This window comes from Anolis carolinensis, chromosome 1 (assembly GCF_035594765.1).
Source record: "Anolis carolinensis isolate JA03-04 chromosome 1, rAnoCar3.1.pri, whole genome shotgun sequence".
Lineage (NCBI taxonomy): Eukaryota > Metazoa > Chordata > Lepidosauria > Squamata > Dactyloidae > Anolis > Anolis carolinensis.
Window position 1 is genome coordinate 103,567,027 of NC_085841.1, and position 18,195 is coordinate 103,585,221.

General features: G+C 39.7%; 1 protein-coding gene across 1 annotated transcript in view; it reads right to left on the reverse strand.

Moving 5' to 3' along the window:
• lin28b (lin-28 homolog B) overlaps positions 1–15,630 on the reverse strand; it is a 133,026-nt gene extending 117,396 nt beyond the window's left edge. Inside the window, exons 1-2 of the mRNA XM_008119963.3 lie at positions 15,363–15,630; positions 5,454–5,502 (exon numbers count right to left, since the gene is read on the reverse strand). Coding sequence (XP_008118170.2) covers positions 5,454–5,487 — 34 coding nt within the window. The 5' untranslated portion in view covers positions 5,488–5,502; positions 15,363–15,630. The remainder of the gene's footprint in view (positions 1–5,453; positions 5,503–15,362) is intronic.
• Positions 15,631–18,195: the final 2,565 nt, after the last annotated feature.

An 18,195-nucleotide genomic window follows, 5' to 3' on the forward strand; every position in this document is an offset into this window, starting at 1 on the left:
TAATCAAGGTGATTAATTGAAGCATACACACATGTCTCCAGCAGACAAGAGTTCTTTCTCCCACCCTGGACCCTCCACAGATCTATAAAATGCCCTTGTCTAGTCTCCGACAGGCCTCACAACCTCTGAGAATGCCTGCCATAGATGTGGGCGAAATGTCAGGAAAGAATGCTTCTGAAACATGGCTATACAGCCCGGAAAATTCACAGCAACCCAGTGATTCCGCCCATGAAAACGTTCGACAACACAATGTGACAGTAGTCATCCATTGGGACATCTGGTTTTCAGCTTCCTCGCGCACCATCCCTTTGACGCTCTGTCACTGGAGACTGTTCAGGTGGGGCTCTTCTTCCAATGCATCCCATATCCCGCCGTCCTAACGCATTTGGGGGATGTCGCCGTTTTATAACGAGGAAGGTACGACGCCCTTCGAAAGTTGTACAAGGCCACGTGTTCCTGGGCGCCTCCCATTCGCTTCCATGCATTGGGCGTGGGGCGGGGGGGGGGGAGTTGAGTCTCCGGGCTACTCTTCTGGTCTTCAGGAATATTAAGAAACGGTCCACGTGAAGCACTTCCTTCGTATTTACCAAACACACAAACTCGCCGATTCCCAAAACACGCGGCTTGCTTTTGCCACGGTTTTGAAAAGGAAGGCCATCTGGGAAACGTCAAGATAGACGGAGAAAAAGAGGGGGGGGGGGGGGGCGCGTCTGAAGCAGAGGTGGGGCCTTTCTCAAACGACGCCCCTCTTCCTCCACGTACTGCCTGAGGGCGCATCTCCACTGTGGAAATAATGCATCTCGAAACCGCTCTAACTGCTAGAACTCAACGCCACAGAGAAAGGAAAATGGAAGCTTTACAAAATCCCTTGCCTTCGGGTTGCTGTGAGTTTTCCGGACTGTATGGCCATGTTCCAGAAGCATTCTCTCCTGGCGTTTCGCCCACATCTATGGCAGGCTTCCTCAGATGTGGGTAAAACGTCAGGAGATAATGCTTCTGGCACATGGCAAGTGAGGTTTTATATATCTGTGGAAGGTCCAGAGTGGGAGAAAGAACTCTTGTCTGCTTGAGGCAAGTGTGAGTGTTTAAACTGGCCACCTTAATTAGCATTGAATAGCCTTTCAGTTTCAAGGTCTGGCTGCTTACTTCCTGGAAGAAGCGTTTGTTGGGAGAGGTGTTAGCTGGCCCTGACAGATTCTTGCCTTCTCTTCCAAAGTAGTGTTAGTGCCCCCCCCCCCAAACGACAACGCCCATAGCACCCGGTCACAGCAGTTAAAGTGGCATCAAACTTCTTAAATTCAACTGTGGAGATGTATCTTTTACTGCCTCGTTGAACCTGAGCCCATCCCTTTGTCATCCAGGTAGAAACCGGCGTGTTTCTCTTCGCAGGACTGAATGAGACATGCACTCTTGTCCTAGATTCAAACACGTGAAGGAGGCGACAGTGCTGCTTAGAAAGATGCGTTCCTGTTCGGGATTAAATAGGGGAAGAGAGGGGTATGGATGAATTAATATGGTGGAGGAAACAGTCGGAAAAATTCCCGTTTTCAGAGTGTTGTTCTTTATTTGCTGTCCTGATTTTAGAGTTTTTTTAAATAAATAAATAAATAATGGAAGCCAGATTTTGTTCATTTCCATGATTTCCTCCTTTCTGTTGAAAATGTCCACATGGTTCTTCTGAATTTCAGTGGCTTCTCTCTGTAGCTTGACATGCTGGTTGTCAGTGTGGTCCAGCATGTCTGTATTCTCAAATCTGCTGTGTCCAGGTTGGTTCCTCAAGTGCTCTGCTATGGCTGACTTCACTGGTTGAGTTAGTCTGCAGTGCCTTTCATGTTCCTTGATTCGTGGTGTAAAAAATTAGACATAAATCGATCAGGGCCAGTTTACACCTCCCAACAAATGATCCCCCCAGCAGTAAGCAGTCAGACCTCGAAGTTGCAAGACTATTCCATGCTAATCAAGGTGGCCAATTGAAACGTTCACACCTGCCTCAAACAGACGAGAGTTCTTTCTCTCACCCTGGACTTTTAACAGACCTCACAACCTCTGATTATGCCTGCTATAGATGCAGGCGAAACGTTAGGAGAGAATGTTTCTGGAACATGGCCATACAGCCCGGAAAACTCACAGCAACTCAACATACAAGTGGGTTGAGTTCATGGAGAATTAGATTTCCAGAGCCCTAAAAACAACTTTACGGAGCATGCGTCACTTCACACGCATTTTTCTCCCACAGGACGCTTCCTGCTGGAAACCGCGCACTCCATCAGCGACGCAAAGCCCCGGTTTCATTGTGGAGACGGGAAACGGAGGGCACTAGGACGCTGGGATACGCGGAGTCCTGGGGGGCTTTTTAAACGGAGGGTGGCAAGGACGGCTTTTCCTGGAAGGCAGGACTTCTGGCGTCTTGCGACGCAAAGCAAAGACTCGGAGGCGGCTATCCCAGACACGGGAGGCTTTTCCCACAACCTTCCTGGAAAAACATACCGGATAACGTCGGGTGGGGAAAAGGATCAGCTTTACAACCCAATCCGAAGAGAATTGTACTCGCAAGCAAGCCCCAGGCTGTGTTCAAACGGCCTAAGCAGGCACAGGCGAAGAGATCCTTTGGGGTTGTATTGGCCAATAGATTCTGGAAAGAGATGAGCGAGGTTTGACCCCGTCAAGAAGCACTAGAGGCAGCAGCGTGGCACAAGGGAAAGGCAGCAGCAAACAAGGCAAACCCCAAGCCTGGGTTGTTTGTTTCCCGGTTCTGTTCAGTTACAGGTGGGTTCGCTCTCCTCTCCCACTTTTTCCTGCCCGGAGCCACCTCCTAAAGCTCAAGGAGAGGAGAAAAGCGCCCGCCTCCAGCTTTAGGGGCCGCCCTAGGTCAAGCCTCTCAAAATACAAAGCTTAACTTGGGAGCTGATGAGCTGCGCCAATGGAAAGTGCCTCTGCTTTGTGGGGTTAGATGCACCTTGTCAATAGTCAGTGCGCATGCGTCAAGGCTGGAGGCTGGAGCACAGGCCATCAAGCAGGAAACTGCCCCCATAAAGAAAGCACGGCCACCTCAAGATCTGCCCTCTTTCTTTCTTACATTACACTTTAATAATAATAATAATAATAATAATAATAATAATAATAATAATAATAATAATATAAAATTTTATTTCTCTCTAACCCTATCTGCCGAAAGGGACTTAGGGAAATTTACAACAAACTAGCAAACATTCAGTGCCAAGAAAAAACATAACAAAACATCAAATCATGGACAGTCAAATAAACAAAATCAAGGTAAACTCAGAAAACAGCTCAAGAATAGAAAATAGAAAAAGGTTCTAAAGTGGAGAGTTGATAAGAATCTGTCAATAAGATTAAAAGAAAATGTGTACAAAGTCATATGGAGATGGTATACCACACTGGTTAAATTACACCAGATGGATAGGAAGCAAAGTAACTTCTGCTGGAGATGCAACATGCACAAAGGGACCTATTTTCATTTATGGTGAGAATGTCTTCAGCTCAGGCATGTAGCGGGGGGGGGGGGGGGGGACTTGAGGGGCTTCAGCCCCCCCCCCCCCCAATTCTCAGGGTGGTCTTACATTTATTTATTATTTAAACGGTTATGTTTCTTCATATCATGATCTGAAACCATGCTCAATATATCCCATATGCATGGGGGTATTGGCCAAACGATACAAAAGGTTTGCTAGGGTAGATCCTCTCTCACTCAGACTCAGCCCCCCCCCCCCCCTTCAATCAAATTCCTGGTTACGGGCCTGCCCAGCTGAAGAGTTTTTGGAATAATATATTCACAGAAATAAGTAACATTATAGACTAAACATCACTGCAGATGCTAGGTTAGCATTACTAATGGATGCCACTAAGTTGAATTTATAAATGGAAAAGAAAGACTTTGTGATTATTTTACTCACAGTGGGGAGACTTATAATTGCAAGGAATTGGAAGATAGTAAGCAATCTCATGGATTTTTTTTCGTGTCAGTGACTTGAGAAATTGCAAGTCATTTCTGGTGTGAGAGAATTGGCCATCTGCAAGGATTTTGCCCAGAAGACACCCCAGATGTTTTGATGTTTTACCATCCTTGTGGGAGGCTTCTCTCATGTCCCCACATGGAGCTGGAGTTGATAGAGAGAGCTCATCTACGCTCTCCGCAGGTTGGATACTAACCAGCAACCTTCAGGTCAGCAACCCAACCTTCATGTTGGAAGCATGGTATGGGGAGGTATGGAATGTAGCCTTAAATGATAAACTATCAATGGAAATGAGGGTGTACAGAGGGGAAACTAATAGATCAGATTTTGATTCATATTGGTCGGTTTTTATTAAATGTGTTTCAGAGAGTGAAAAGGTAAAACAATACAACCTTGTTGGTCAGGAATTTTGCATATGACATTTGTTTAATGGTTGACTTATAAATTTTATGGTAAAGGAAATGATACTTGTTCAGGCCTTGGTGGTGGGGTTATGTGTTTGTAAAATGTTCATTGTTTTGTGTTCTGCTTCACTGTAAGTTGTTAATGTATGTAAATAAAAATTAATATTAAAAAAGAATAGCAAATGAAAAATTTAAGTAAACAAATAGAACAATTGGGACACATTTCTCAAATAGCTCTAATAGTAATAAGCAATTAAAACATTTAAATAGGCTTAAAGTTTATGGCAGACAAAGTCAGGGTGAGTGGGCTGCTTGGTATGAACTCCTGGACAAAGCATGTGTCACAACATCAAATAATAATTATAATATAGAAAACTAAACAAAACTTGAAACCTATGGCACACTTACCTAGGAGTGCAGCTTACTAAACAATAACTGAGAAGATTACACATCTACACATCATTCTTCCACAGAGGAAGACATGTTTTCTCTCCCACCCCAAGATCTCCACCAAGTCATTACAAGAGTTTTTGAAATCTCATTTTATTAGTATTTCCATTTTCAAGTTTATTTCCCCTACCTTTCAAACCACCGAAGATGTCATAAGAGTTTCTTTAAAATTGAACATTTTAAGGAGTTGAGGTTTATATGGGGAAAGTTAGCTGTAGAGGGCTACTTTCTACATCCTCTGGGACGTTTGTCCCTCAACACTTTGTCCTGTGAAGATTCTTGAGAAGCGCAAGTCTCTCCAGGAACAGAAGAATCAACAGAACCCCACACACAAAAATGGTTGCCAGTGTTAGAACCAAAGTCTAGATTGAATTCATTGGATATTAGAATCATACCATGCTGACACACAAGTAGATTTTACTTACATGGAAAATTGCTCTGGAGTCCGATGCCTCCATTTCAAGGAAGCTTCAACAAAGCCTTGGGAAACCCTTGTGTATTTTATGCTTGCCTTCCTCAGTAAAACCATATTCAAACTATTTTCTAAAACAGTCCCAATATTTCAAACAATCCCAGTTGCATAAAAGACAACAAAAGTGAGTGCAGGGGGTCCACAAGTACTAACCTGGACTTGAAGAGACTTTCCAGAAGGATTTCATAGTCTTCCGAAGCACCTAGAAATCAGAGAGCTGCAGTCACTACCAGGTTAATTCCAGCAGAGCACTGTATTTAATTATCTCATCTCCAGTTTAATGGCTCATTAGAAGGCCATAAAATGGCAAGTCTTCACTCTATGAAGTGACCTGTAAACTTTTTAACAGGTTGAAACTTACCTAGCTCATCGCAACCACAATGGAACAACCAGGTGGTGTTCTAATCAATCTAATGCACTTACGGGAAGAAGACATTCACATTTTTTTATGAAAGCTATTTATCTTTTAATTGGTCTCCTCCACAAGCATGCTGCCTAGTGGTAACTGGATAGCACAATGCATTATTCACTTAATAACTGCAGAAGCAGCTCAAAGCCTTCTCGTTGCTGAAATTATCATTCACACAGCATGCAGTGCAATTTAAAATTCAATTAAACCACAATAAAGACAAAACATAAGCAGGAATTCTTTTTGGCCAACTGGAGACAAAGCACAGCAGTTAACATACTTACCAGGCATGTGGCACATTGTTGTTGCTGTTTTTATTACAAGTAAAGCCCTATAACCATAGACCCTGAAACAATGCTACTTGGATGAGATGACTGTGTTAGGCATCATATCTTACTTCAGACTAAAAAAGGAATTACGTAGATTATTTGGCTGTTTTGTTCTTCCTTCTTGAGGAAAACCCATGTTATCCGGTAGTAGAACTAGATTTAAGGCACATGTTAAGGAGCCACAACCAAATCTCTTGAATGGAGCAGAAGGTGCCAATACAGCCAATACTGCTATACATTTGTTCCTTTGGAGCTGAAATTTTAAATAATCCAAGCCTTATTATATCTTTAAAAAAACCTTCATCCTCCATCAGCTCCTTCAAGTGCTGATAATCACTTTATATTTTAAAAATAATAAGGATTAAATTTAGTTGATGCTTTCACTAGATCCACTGAAAAGTGTGTTAACCATAATAATTAACTCAAATGTGATTGATGTAGCTAGGTAAAGAAAACTCTAGGAAATTCATGGAGTTACTACAAGTCAAAACTGAAGGCACATGCATAAAAAGCACACATCTTAAGCACAGAAAGCCAGTATGGTGTGGTGGTCTGAGTGTTGGACTATGACTCTGGAGACCAGAGTTCAAATCTTTTTTGGTCATGAAAACCCAAATCAGACCCTCACAGGTTTAGAGGAAGGCAAAGGCAAACCCTTCTCTGAACTAATTTTGCCAAGAAAACCTTAGGATTGTCATCAGTTGGAAATTATTTCAAGGCACACAAAACAACTCTAAAGAGTTGTGGATCTCACATTAAACTACAAGAATTCTTATATTAAGATTCAACATTCAATATTAAGTCTTTTTATATATTAAATTTATTAACAATTAATAACATAAGATGGAATTCTGTCCAGAGATTCATATACATTTAGCTCAAGACTTGAACATGTTGAAATTACATTGTATGAATAAAACAGTTTTTTAAAAAAAAAAAAAATTAGGTCACATCCATCTTCCAATGGAAGACACTTACAAGTATATAATAGAGGTTCATGAGCAATTAGTTTCCCTCCCTTTTCTACAATCACAAGAAAAAAGATTAATGTTGTAGGGCACATTCCTCAGAGTTCTTCCATGTGCATTCCTTTTGGGACATGTTTGTCTTCAAGACTGTTTATTATTCTTACCATCAAGAGGTCCAATTAATCTTCACGGCATAAGAGCTACAAAGCAAATATATAGTACTCAGGTTCTGCACTGTGAATAATTCAAAACAAGTTTCTACTTCCAATGAAACAGCTCAGTTTCATTATGAAGATTAAAGTCTATGCTGACATAACTCAAAGGGAGCCAAAGCATCAAAACACTCACATGATTTCTTTAATATCACCATCAAACCCTTGCAATGTATCCAAGAGGATAAATGTAACTTCTTAGATACTGATTTGACCACATTTGATCTCAATATGTTTACCACCTTGCTGCACAATATCTTTTGCATACTTAACATATTGTACCATACTGTGAACATCAGTAATCTCTAAACCTGGGAAATCTATATGGTTGGATTCAGACAGGAGGAAGCAGATGAACTGGCAACGACAGATTCAATGGGCTTCAAAAAGCAAGTTTAGCAATACAGTGGCAATTTCATAACAATTTTTTCTCCACATTTTTGTGGGTTTTTTTTTGATAAACTGACAGCCTGGAAATAATAAAACAGAAGTCTTGAGTGTAATGTAGGCCAGGGTAGTACTAACTAGTATATTCCGACTGTGTATCTTTTCCTGAAAACAGATACTTCACTTAATGGGGCACAAATAAACAGAATGTGTATCAGCAAATTTATTGGATGATACTGGACATCTGCACATTCAGGAATTTGTCATGTTGGCAAGGTATCCAGTTTTAATTTTGACTTTCTTTCTAATAATACATATTTATTCACAGAGGACATATTTCTTCACATTGGACAGTCCAGGATATTCTCAATGTATTGTGTGTTTAAGCACTTTGTTATTTCATATTTATAAAGGCTGGTATAGTATTATAGCATTCTGAAACAAAAGGTGTACGTAGATGTGTTTGTCTCAGCATCAAATGCTAGCTATACAACTGGAGGTCTGTTCAATAGGTCTACTCTGCAAATGACATTCAACACGTAAGACAGTTTGATCCATGTAGTATCATACATCAGCTTTGAAAAGATGATTGCTATTCAAACCTCAATAAAATTTATAACAAAGAAAAAAGCTTTACAATTTAACTATGAAAAACTCATATAGTTGAAACAAAGCAGTAGCAAAACTGTAAAACACTAAATATGCAACCTAAGGTTCCTCAGAAATGCAAAACAGAAATAGGAATTATCCAACCAATATTAAAAAGCTTTATTTTGACAAAGGCTTCGTTGTGTTTTCTCTCTCAGTAGTAATTTTTCTCTATTCTTATACATCAGTTCATTTATTTTAAAAGCTATTTCAATGCTTTATCATCTGAATTAATATATTTTCATTTTACAATCTAAACTGAAATTGTGGCTACACTAAATTTATTCCATTAAATATGTTCAGTGTTTAGTATCTGTTAAGAGGAATTTAATTAAAAATTATATTTGTGCACATGTTGCTTACTAAAAACTATAAAGAAAAAAACCCAGATAGTATAATTACTGAACTGTAGGGAGTTTAAAAATAAGCATGCTAAGAATTTCACATAGATACAAAATTATTTAAAGATTGGCAGCATTTATTTTCAAAAGTTCAGGAAATGGAAACAGAACAAACCTTGTGATAATATTTGAATCCAGTTTTATAGATACGGTTTAATAATTTAGCAAGAAATCCATATAATGAAGCCAATTGCCATTTTAACCACTTTCCACTTCAGGGTAGTCAGATAATTGAAGTGGAAACATCTTTGAAGTTATCTTTGATGAGAGCCGATATTATTGGTTTCCTATCCTTTTTTAGATGATATTCAAAATGCAACTCCACTGAATGATTATCAAAAAGAAAATGATAGATTAATTTTGTGTATGGTCCTGCCAAACTCAATCTCAGCTGATTTCAACAGGAGGGAGGGTTGTGTGCATTCTTAACAATCTAATTGAAATTAATAGGATTTATACATCCCATTAATTTTTCACTTAATCTTTACTTGCTCCAATTAGAATGCCTGTCATATATATCCTTGGCTTATTCTCGGTGAATGTAAATAGACTACAGTTCCACACTGCATCTTTCTTATGCTGGAACTAAGTTTAATCATTGCTGCTTATTGTTAACATATTTTAAAAATAAGATACATGAAGCCAAATAAAATTAAACTCATACTTGAGGCTAGATAAGAGCACCAATTCATTATTATCACTAGCTTTCATAATGTTTCGTGTTCAATACAATTTCTTAACTGATGGAAAAGATTTGTATCATATCTGTACCACACTTAACAGAAATACAAAAACCAGGAAGAGTGCTTTCATTTCCAGAAGCAATATTTTTATTCTATTGTGTTCTATTTCTCATCCCATGTGTGGCCTTCCAGCTTTGATAGACTAGATCCAGCCTCAAATATAAATTAATCATTAATTTCTATCTTAACAGAACAACTGGGTTTTTCCTTGTCTATTTATAATGTCATCTTGAAAATCTTGACCACATTTAATGGGGGGAGATTGTATCAAGATTAGAATAGTATTCTTTGTACACTGCAATAAGTTTGATCTTTCATTTGAGCCTCTTAAAAATAAAGTATCCAAACATTTTCATTTTACTTCACTGCATGCATTAGCCAGTTTAAACATTATGTATAAGATAAATAATTTAGATTATTTTAATAGCAATAGATATTCAAATTTAATCTCAATTTAGTTAGATATGTATAACCTTTTTCTTCTCTTGTCAGCCATGCAGGAAAAGATTTAAAGATCTTTGAGATTATCATGTTATGAGTCCAATTAGTGCAGTAATTCTGAACAGTGGAATTTGGCAGAATAAATATATAAAGAATAGAAACTTGCCCAATTTTATAGACCTTTAAAGAGGTTTGATTAACCTCTTTCCTAGTTTGTCTTCCAATTAGTGTCATATTCAAATGTTTATATAATATTATAAACATAAGGTGGACATACTATGTTTTTATCTAAATAACTGCATATTTGTAATTTATACAACTTACTACAAATTTGGTAACAATATTTTAAAACTATGAAATAAAACAGTAGGGCCAAATAGAATTTTGTTAATATCTAAGACTTAGTAGCACCTCACAATTGGTACTGTTATTAATGTTTTACTAACAACAAACATCTACATAATAATAAATACATAGACCATTTTTGTTAGAGTGACCAAACCTTTATTTAAAAAATAAAATATTGTATAAATCCAGAGTTGTTTCAATGTAACAGTAAACATTTTCACAGTAAAGAAGTCAAAAGGGGAAAACCAGGCACCACTTTATATTCACAGAATTTAAGTTAATTCATACCTTGCACATATCTGAGCTAAATGTTTCAAAAGGTTAAGAACACACAAGTTTTGCCATATAGCTTCTTTAAAAATTCTACTCGATAATGTCACATATTGGCATTTTCCAATTTACTTCTTGTTTTACAAAAACATTATCATATAATTTTATGGACATATTTTTAAAATATTAAAAAAGTAAAGGTGAGCTATATTTCTGATGTTAGTAACTGAAGGCTCAATAGATAACATATACAATTTAGTAATAACCCCAACATTTTGTTTGATTGGAAGGAAATACTGAATGAAAAGTAGAACAATGTTGTTTTGTAGCATTCAAAAACTAACAGATGTATTAAAACTTAAGCTTTTGAAAACTGGACCTAATTTCAGTGTTGATGCACTTCATTACCACAAAACACATACTGTACTTTTAATTATATTTCCTCAAGTTTTTTTTTTTAAAAATGACCTATTTGTTCTGTATAACCTGGAAAAATTGTGACAATGCATGCGTTGCAATAAAATCTTAATAAAAACTACATCAGTATGAACATACAAAATGTGTATTCGGAATTGCATTATTAAAGTAAAATAATGCAATTCACACCCTGTATATAAAAATGCTTGTTGACAATTGGCTTGCACAAATTCATTACTCTTAGTTGCAAACATATATTGTTTGGAGAGCTGTAAGATAACCTATACTTTTCAGCTAAGGCTGACATTACAGATCTCTTTGCTGCATAGTTAAGCTTTTGTTCAGACATGAGGCAAAGTTAAAACCAATTGCTTGAAAATGAGCTGCGTGACCTTTGTCTTGGTTTGTCACCTTTGGCCTTTAATTTGAAGTTCCTGAATATCAATTCATTCTATTTTTAGAAGTGAGTGGTCAAGAATCCCTATGTTAAATATCTGTGTTTTATAAACTCGAAAGAGAAGTAAAACTGAATGAATGTGAGTTTCCCTAGAGTTGTTTTTGGAAAAAAGAGAATATACGATTCTTTTGCTTTTCAGTTCTTTCCGAATCCTCCCCACCCCCAAAGGGTACCAACCCCCTAAATCAATTTACATTCAGAACAATTTCACTCCCTATAATCATTATGTCATTATAATTAGTTTGCATACACAACTGTGCTGAAACTTTCACAAAGACCTCACCCAACAATTTTTCTTTTCACCTTTTATGGAGGCCTTTCAAATTATCAGTAGGTAAACATTATTCGTATCTGAAAAATAATTGTTACTCAAATTTAGTTTGATGGTTTAAAAGAACCAAGAACTCTTCTTACGAGTTGGTGATATATCTATATAGATAGGAGGCCAACACAGGAATCAGTCTCCAAGGGCAAGGAATGATGCAGATGCAAAAGAAGTATGAAAAAGCAGACACCATGTAATTTGTGAAAGATGAAAACAAAATGAAAGATTTTGACTTACTCCAGCCGTTCTGTCATTTCAGAACTTGAGGGTGTTTCAGTTGGCTTTAATAATGATCAAGATGGCTGTCTTGCTCCAGCACTTTGGCCAGCGACATCACCCAGTGTCATGTCATAGGAGGGGCTTTCTTGTAAAAACATACGCTGCTATATTCCTACAAACCATAACTAGCCTTTGACAAAGCAAACCAGAAATCTAATCCGATATATACGGGGATGACTATAGCCACAGCTAATGCGGAGGTGTGACTTACAGCTTTAAAATCATTATCTAATATGAAGCTGCCTTTCAGCAATACTGTAACCAGCAACATCGTTGGGCATTCATTCAGACAATGACACACCAAAAATCCAAAGGAAACAAAACATGCTCTTTTTCTATTTTCTATTTTTTTTTCTATTTGAGAGCAGTGGTCTGAGGATATTGCTTTGAAAGATAGCATTGTATTTGGCTTGACCCCATAGCAATGATGGCTTTGATGATAACAAAAGACAGCATTCTTTTCTATGCTTTATATTTAAGCCTATCACCTTTAAAAGATTTTTAGCAAGTTTCAGGATTTTAGCATGTTTCACAGCATGTAAAGTCACTTTTTTCTCCCAAATACTGTATTCACATTTAAATCTGCCTGCAAATTGATCATACTATGTAGCAAACACCAAGTAACATCAAAAAGCCCTTTTCTATTCAATCACTTCTTTCATTGTGACAGCCATACATTTTATATAGTGATTGTAAGGTCAGACGTGTTGTACATTCTTGAAGACAAAATTCAAAATACTTATAAGTGTATTTTGTGCTCAGTTTCCAGTAGATATGCAGTAGTACAATAAAAACTATTTTTAAAAAATCCCTGACAATTATTATATTTGAGATGTTGTCACAAAAACAGAAGTAAATGGCCCATTCTACCTGTTTCTGTGTGGTATTACCATATCATATTCATAAGATGCTAATTCCCAACAGCCAATGAGGTTGCATGATGCAAATGAATGCATGTTTAGCACTTCCGCAATTAAGCAGGATTTAAAACGATTTGAAACCACTGCACAGCAATACTAAAATGTTTCTAATTTTGTAACAGAACCTTTAGACTGATTTGTTATAGATAATATATATTTTGATATTATATGGTAAAATTATCTCAAGGCCAGGATGTGGGTATTAAACTGTCTGCCTTTCAGCAGGAAAGAGTGCCTCACTATTGGCTTCTGCTTTATTCAATTTGTCCTTTTAACTGAGCACATGGTTTTGTGTGTAGAGAGATCACTATACTTTCTTGCTATTGCTGGATTTCCCAGGGGCATTTATCAATTAAGTTATTGTTTGCTTTGCCACATTGAAGTGCAAGACCTATAACAATTTTATCGGGCTGTATATAGCTTTAATGTCCAGATAATTTCAAAATATTGTTTTCCAGGCATCTGATAACTGAGACAAATGCCTGCCTGCATAATGTGTTATAACATTGTGCAGGATAGATTTCAAACACCAGCACTTGAGATGGAAATCAATTGATTTGGTCAATCTTTATCTACCTCAAAGACAGTCCCTGTATAGGGAGAAAGGTGGGATACAATAAAGGAGGAAGCAAATCACACCCAATTCCCCTCCAGCCCTATTCCAAGCAGTGATTGTTTTTATTTATTCTCCCCAAACCAGTGTTAGAAACCAGGCAGCAAGCACACACAATGTTTCAACTTCTTTATTCTTTCCTTTCCTTTCATGCCATCCATGTGTATATAGGTTGCCGTGAGTTTTCCAGGCTGTATGGCCATGTTCCAGAAGCATTCTCTCCTGACGTTTCTCCCACATCTATGGCAGACATCCTGAGAAGTTGTGAGGTATATTGGAAAACCTGCGGAAGGTCCAGGGTGGGACAAAGAACTCTTTTCGGTTGGAGGCATGTGTGAATTTTGTAATTAATCACCTTGATTAGCATTAACAAAATGTTAATGCTGATTATGTGACTTATAATGGACAGACTCTGGATTATGACTTGAATTTGTGTAATTTTAAATGGAAGTTTTTATAATGGATGTTTTAATTATCTGTGTCTAATTGTTATTGTTTCATAACAATATATCTGTGTCTAATTGTTATTGTTATTTTTTTTGGCATCTAATGACTGCCAGTTGTGAGGCTGCCCTGGGTCCCCCTTTGTGGGTGAGAAGGGCAGGATACAAATGTATGAAATAAATCATTAAATTAGCATTAACAAAATTAATAAAATGATATTGATTAACAAAACATGGCTACCAGTATTTTAAAAACTCTAAAATCAGGACAGTAAATAAAGAACAACTCTCTGAAAACAGGGGAATTCCAAACAGGAAACAATCATGCCCAGCTAACCACTCCCAACAAAGGATTCCCTCAGTCAGGAATCAGCCAGGCTTTGAAGATGCAAAGCATTTCAATGCTAATCAAGGTGATAAATTGAAGCATTCACACTTGCCTCTAACAGACAAAAGTTCTTTCTCCCACCCAGGACCTTCCACACATATATAAACCCCACTTGCTTAGTTCCCAACAGACCTCACAATCTCTGAGGATGTGGGCGAAACGTCAGGAGAGGATGCTTCTGGAACATGGCCATAGAGCCTGGAAAGCTGACAGCAACCCATGAAAGCCTTCGACAAAGCCCACATATGTATATCCAATTTCATAAGGCGTTATTACTACAAAACAACGTTACAGCACCAAGGGTACAGAAAGGGAAAAGCCTCGAGAGAACAACAGCGGGGAAAGCCAAGGAAAGCTAGCACAGAAAGAGGGCAAGAGCTAGCTGGGATTTCATCTTCTGTTGCCTGAAACCATTCAAGATGGCGGCTTCTATTACTTACATCTTAAAACCCCATAAAGAAGACGACCCGGCTTGGGATGCAAAGGAGCTCAAGCCGGCGACCTGCCTCGCCCCCCTTCCCTTCCCTCACTACACAACGAGGACCCGAACACAACGGGAAAGGCGGGCACAGAGCAAGCGGCAAAAGGCCGGGATCCGCCTGGAAGAGGCGGCTTAGGCTTCGCAACCAGTGTCGCTGTCCATCAATCTCCTCCTCGGGTCGGCGTTCCCACGAGCAAAGCGGCCCGCGAGCCTCCCCGGGGCTGGCCAAGAGGAGAAAGGCCACCTCCGCGCCCACGGCTCGCCCTTTCCGGCCTCTGAGGCACAACTGGGTCCTCTCTTCGAAGGTGGGGAGAGCCTGCTCAGGTTTCTGCTCAGGGGGAGGGGGCGCAGGTGCGAACCAGAGGCACGGCAGAGCCGCCTCCTCCTCCTCCTCGCCTTCCTCCTCCCCCCCCCCCTTCCTGAGCATCCCACCAAAGCGCTGCCTCCCTCTCCCTCCTCCTGCCAACTTTTCTCTCCAGGTTCAAGAAGAAAGACACGCACTCGCATCCTCCCCCCCCCTTCTTGGCTCTTGTCCCCGCCCCCTCTTCCTCCTCCTCCTCCCCCCTCTTTTCCCCAGGCTCACCTCGGGCACGCCATAGCGGCTCGGCTCGGCGGGGCTGCGGGTGCGGGGCGGCTTCAGTGTGTCAAGCGGCGTCCCTCTGTATCCGAAACACAGGCAGCGCGGGAAGGAGGGAGGCGCAGCCTGTGCAACCGGCGTTGCTTTTGCGCCGCCGCGGGCGCCCACCTGCTCCTTCCCTCCCTCCTTCCCATCCCTTCCCGCGCCTCCCCATTGGCTGCGCCGCCCGCGAAACCTCCGGGGCCACCCTCCGCGCCTCTCCCCTCCTTTTCCCTTCTGGCGTCTCCGGGGAAGAGGCAGGAGGCTTCCTCCGGAGAAAGGTCCCCCTGGCTGGGGAGCGGAGAAGATAGGTTTAAAGGGGGGGGGAGTGTGTGCGTATCTTCTGTCTATCTATCTATCTATCTGTCTGTCTGTCTATCACAGGGGTCCCCAAACTAAGGCTCGGGGGCCGGATGCGGCCCTCCAAGGCCATTTACCTGGCCCCCGCCCTCAGTTTTAGACTTAGGCTCGCCCGAAGTCTGAAATGACTTGAAGGCACAACAACAACAATCCTACTTGATGATCTCATTGGCCAGAAGCAGGCCCACACTTCCCAATGAAATCCTGATAAGTTTACAGTATGTTGGTTAAAATTATTTTTATTTTTAAATATTGTATTGTTTTTTATAATGTAATAGAATATAGTACATATTTATTTATTTATTACAGTATTTCTTCCCCCCCTTCTCACCCAGTAGGGGACTCAGGGCAGCTAATAATAATAATACAATGTAATAATATTGTATAATATAATAATATTAATTATATATTATATATTAAATGTAGTATTACCAATAATAATATGGTATAGTGGTATAGTATAATACAGTAATATACAATGCTAATATTGTGCTATGTTAATAATATAATATATCGTATGTACATACAACGTGTAAGCCGCTCTGAGTCCCCTTCGGGGTGAGAGAGGGTGGAGTATACATGTAGCAAATAAATAAATAAATAAATAAATAAATAAATGTTGTTGGGGTTTTTTTTGCACTACAAATAAGACATGTGCAGTGAGCATAGGAATTTGTTCATTTTTTCCCCCAAATGATAATTCGGCCCCTCAACAATCTGAGGGACCATGAATCGGCCCTCCACTTTAAAAGTTTGAGGACCCCTGGTCTATCAACTCTTTCTCTCTCTCTCTCACTCTCTCTCTCTCTCTCTCTCTGTAAAAATGTAATGTTCATAATTAGGACCCAGTTAACAACAAAACCACTGGGCCAAATCACACCAGATTTGGCCGCAATACTCATTATGTTCCAAGGAGTGACCTGCAGCTTCAAAACCTGGCTGCTTCTGGGGGACTCCATTGTTGGCCAACTTGATTACCATTGAATAGCCTTGCAGCTTCAAAGCCTGGCTGCTTCATACCTAGGGGAATCCTTTCTAGGCCACTTTGAATGTCACGAAGAAAACTCCACTTAGGACTACTCCACAGCAATGCATGGCCAGGCACAGCTAGTCTATATATATAAAAGAGTGATGGCATCAGGGCAGCGGCAAAACAACAAAACTACAGGCCCCCCAACCTCAAAATTTGACAATACAACCCATCATCCACGGCTCTAGGTTGATACAACAAAAAGAAAAATAAAGTCCTAATGACAGGGAGAGGAATAATAGTTTTTATCCAATTGCTGCCCGTTAGAGGGCAAAGCTCCGCCCACTTGGTCTCCTAGCAACCTACTCAGCCCAGGGGACAGGCACAGTTAGGCCTCACTTAGGCCTCTTCCACAGATTATCACATTTTAACTGGATTATATTGCAGTGTAGACTCAAGGCCCTTCCACACAGCTATATAACCCATTTATAATCTTATATTATCTGTTTGAACTGGATTATCTTGACTCCACACTGCCATATAATCCACTTCAGTGTGCGTTGTACTATCCAGCTGTGTAGAAGGGGCCACATATAATCCAGTTCTAAGCAGATAATATAACATTATCAATATACAGTAGAGTCTCACTTATCCAACATAAACAGGCCGGCAGAACGTTGGGTAAGTGAATACGTTGGATAATAAGAAGGGATTCAGGAAAAGCTGATTAAACATCAAATTAGGTCATCATTATACAAATTAAGCACCAAACATCATGTTATACAACAAATTTGACAGAAAAAGTAGTTCAATGCTCAGTAATGCTAAGTTGTAATTACTGTATTTACAAATTTAGCACCAAAATATCACAATTGGCAGCAATTGGATACAAACAATTATTCCTCTCCCTCTAATTAGGACTTTATTTTTCTTTTCTTTTCTTTTCTTTGTGTTCTATGAACATAGAGGCATGGATGAGGGGTTGTGCTGCCAAGTTTAGTGTTTCTGGGATGTGTAGTTTTGTTGTTTTGTCCTAGGCCGAAATTTCATTACCCTTTTGTTAGATTAGCTTGAGGACTCAGTGGTGCCCGGGTTATGAGAAAAAGGCATTGTTTATTTTGGGATGTTAGGTCATATCACTGGAGTTTGGTCCAGATTCATCATTAGCTGGGTTCAGGGCTCTCTGGATAAGGGTGAACTACAACTCCCAGATTCCCAGGGCAATCACCTCAAACCCTGGCAGTACTCACAGTTGGCCATGTTGGGTCTGTGTTCCAAGTTTGGCCCAGATCTGTCGTCGGCTGGGTTCAGACCTCTCTGGATAAGAGTGAACTACAACTCCCAGATTCCCAGGGTAATCACCCCCAACTCCTGCCTGTATGCACAGTTAGCCATGTTGGGTCTGTGTCTCAAGTATGGTCCACATCCATCGTCAGCTGGGTTCAGTGGTTTCTGGATGCAGGTGAGCTA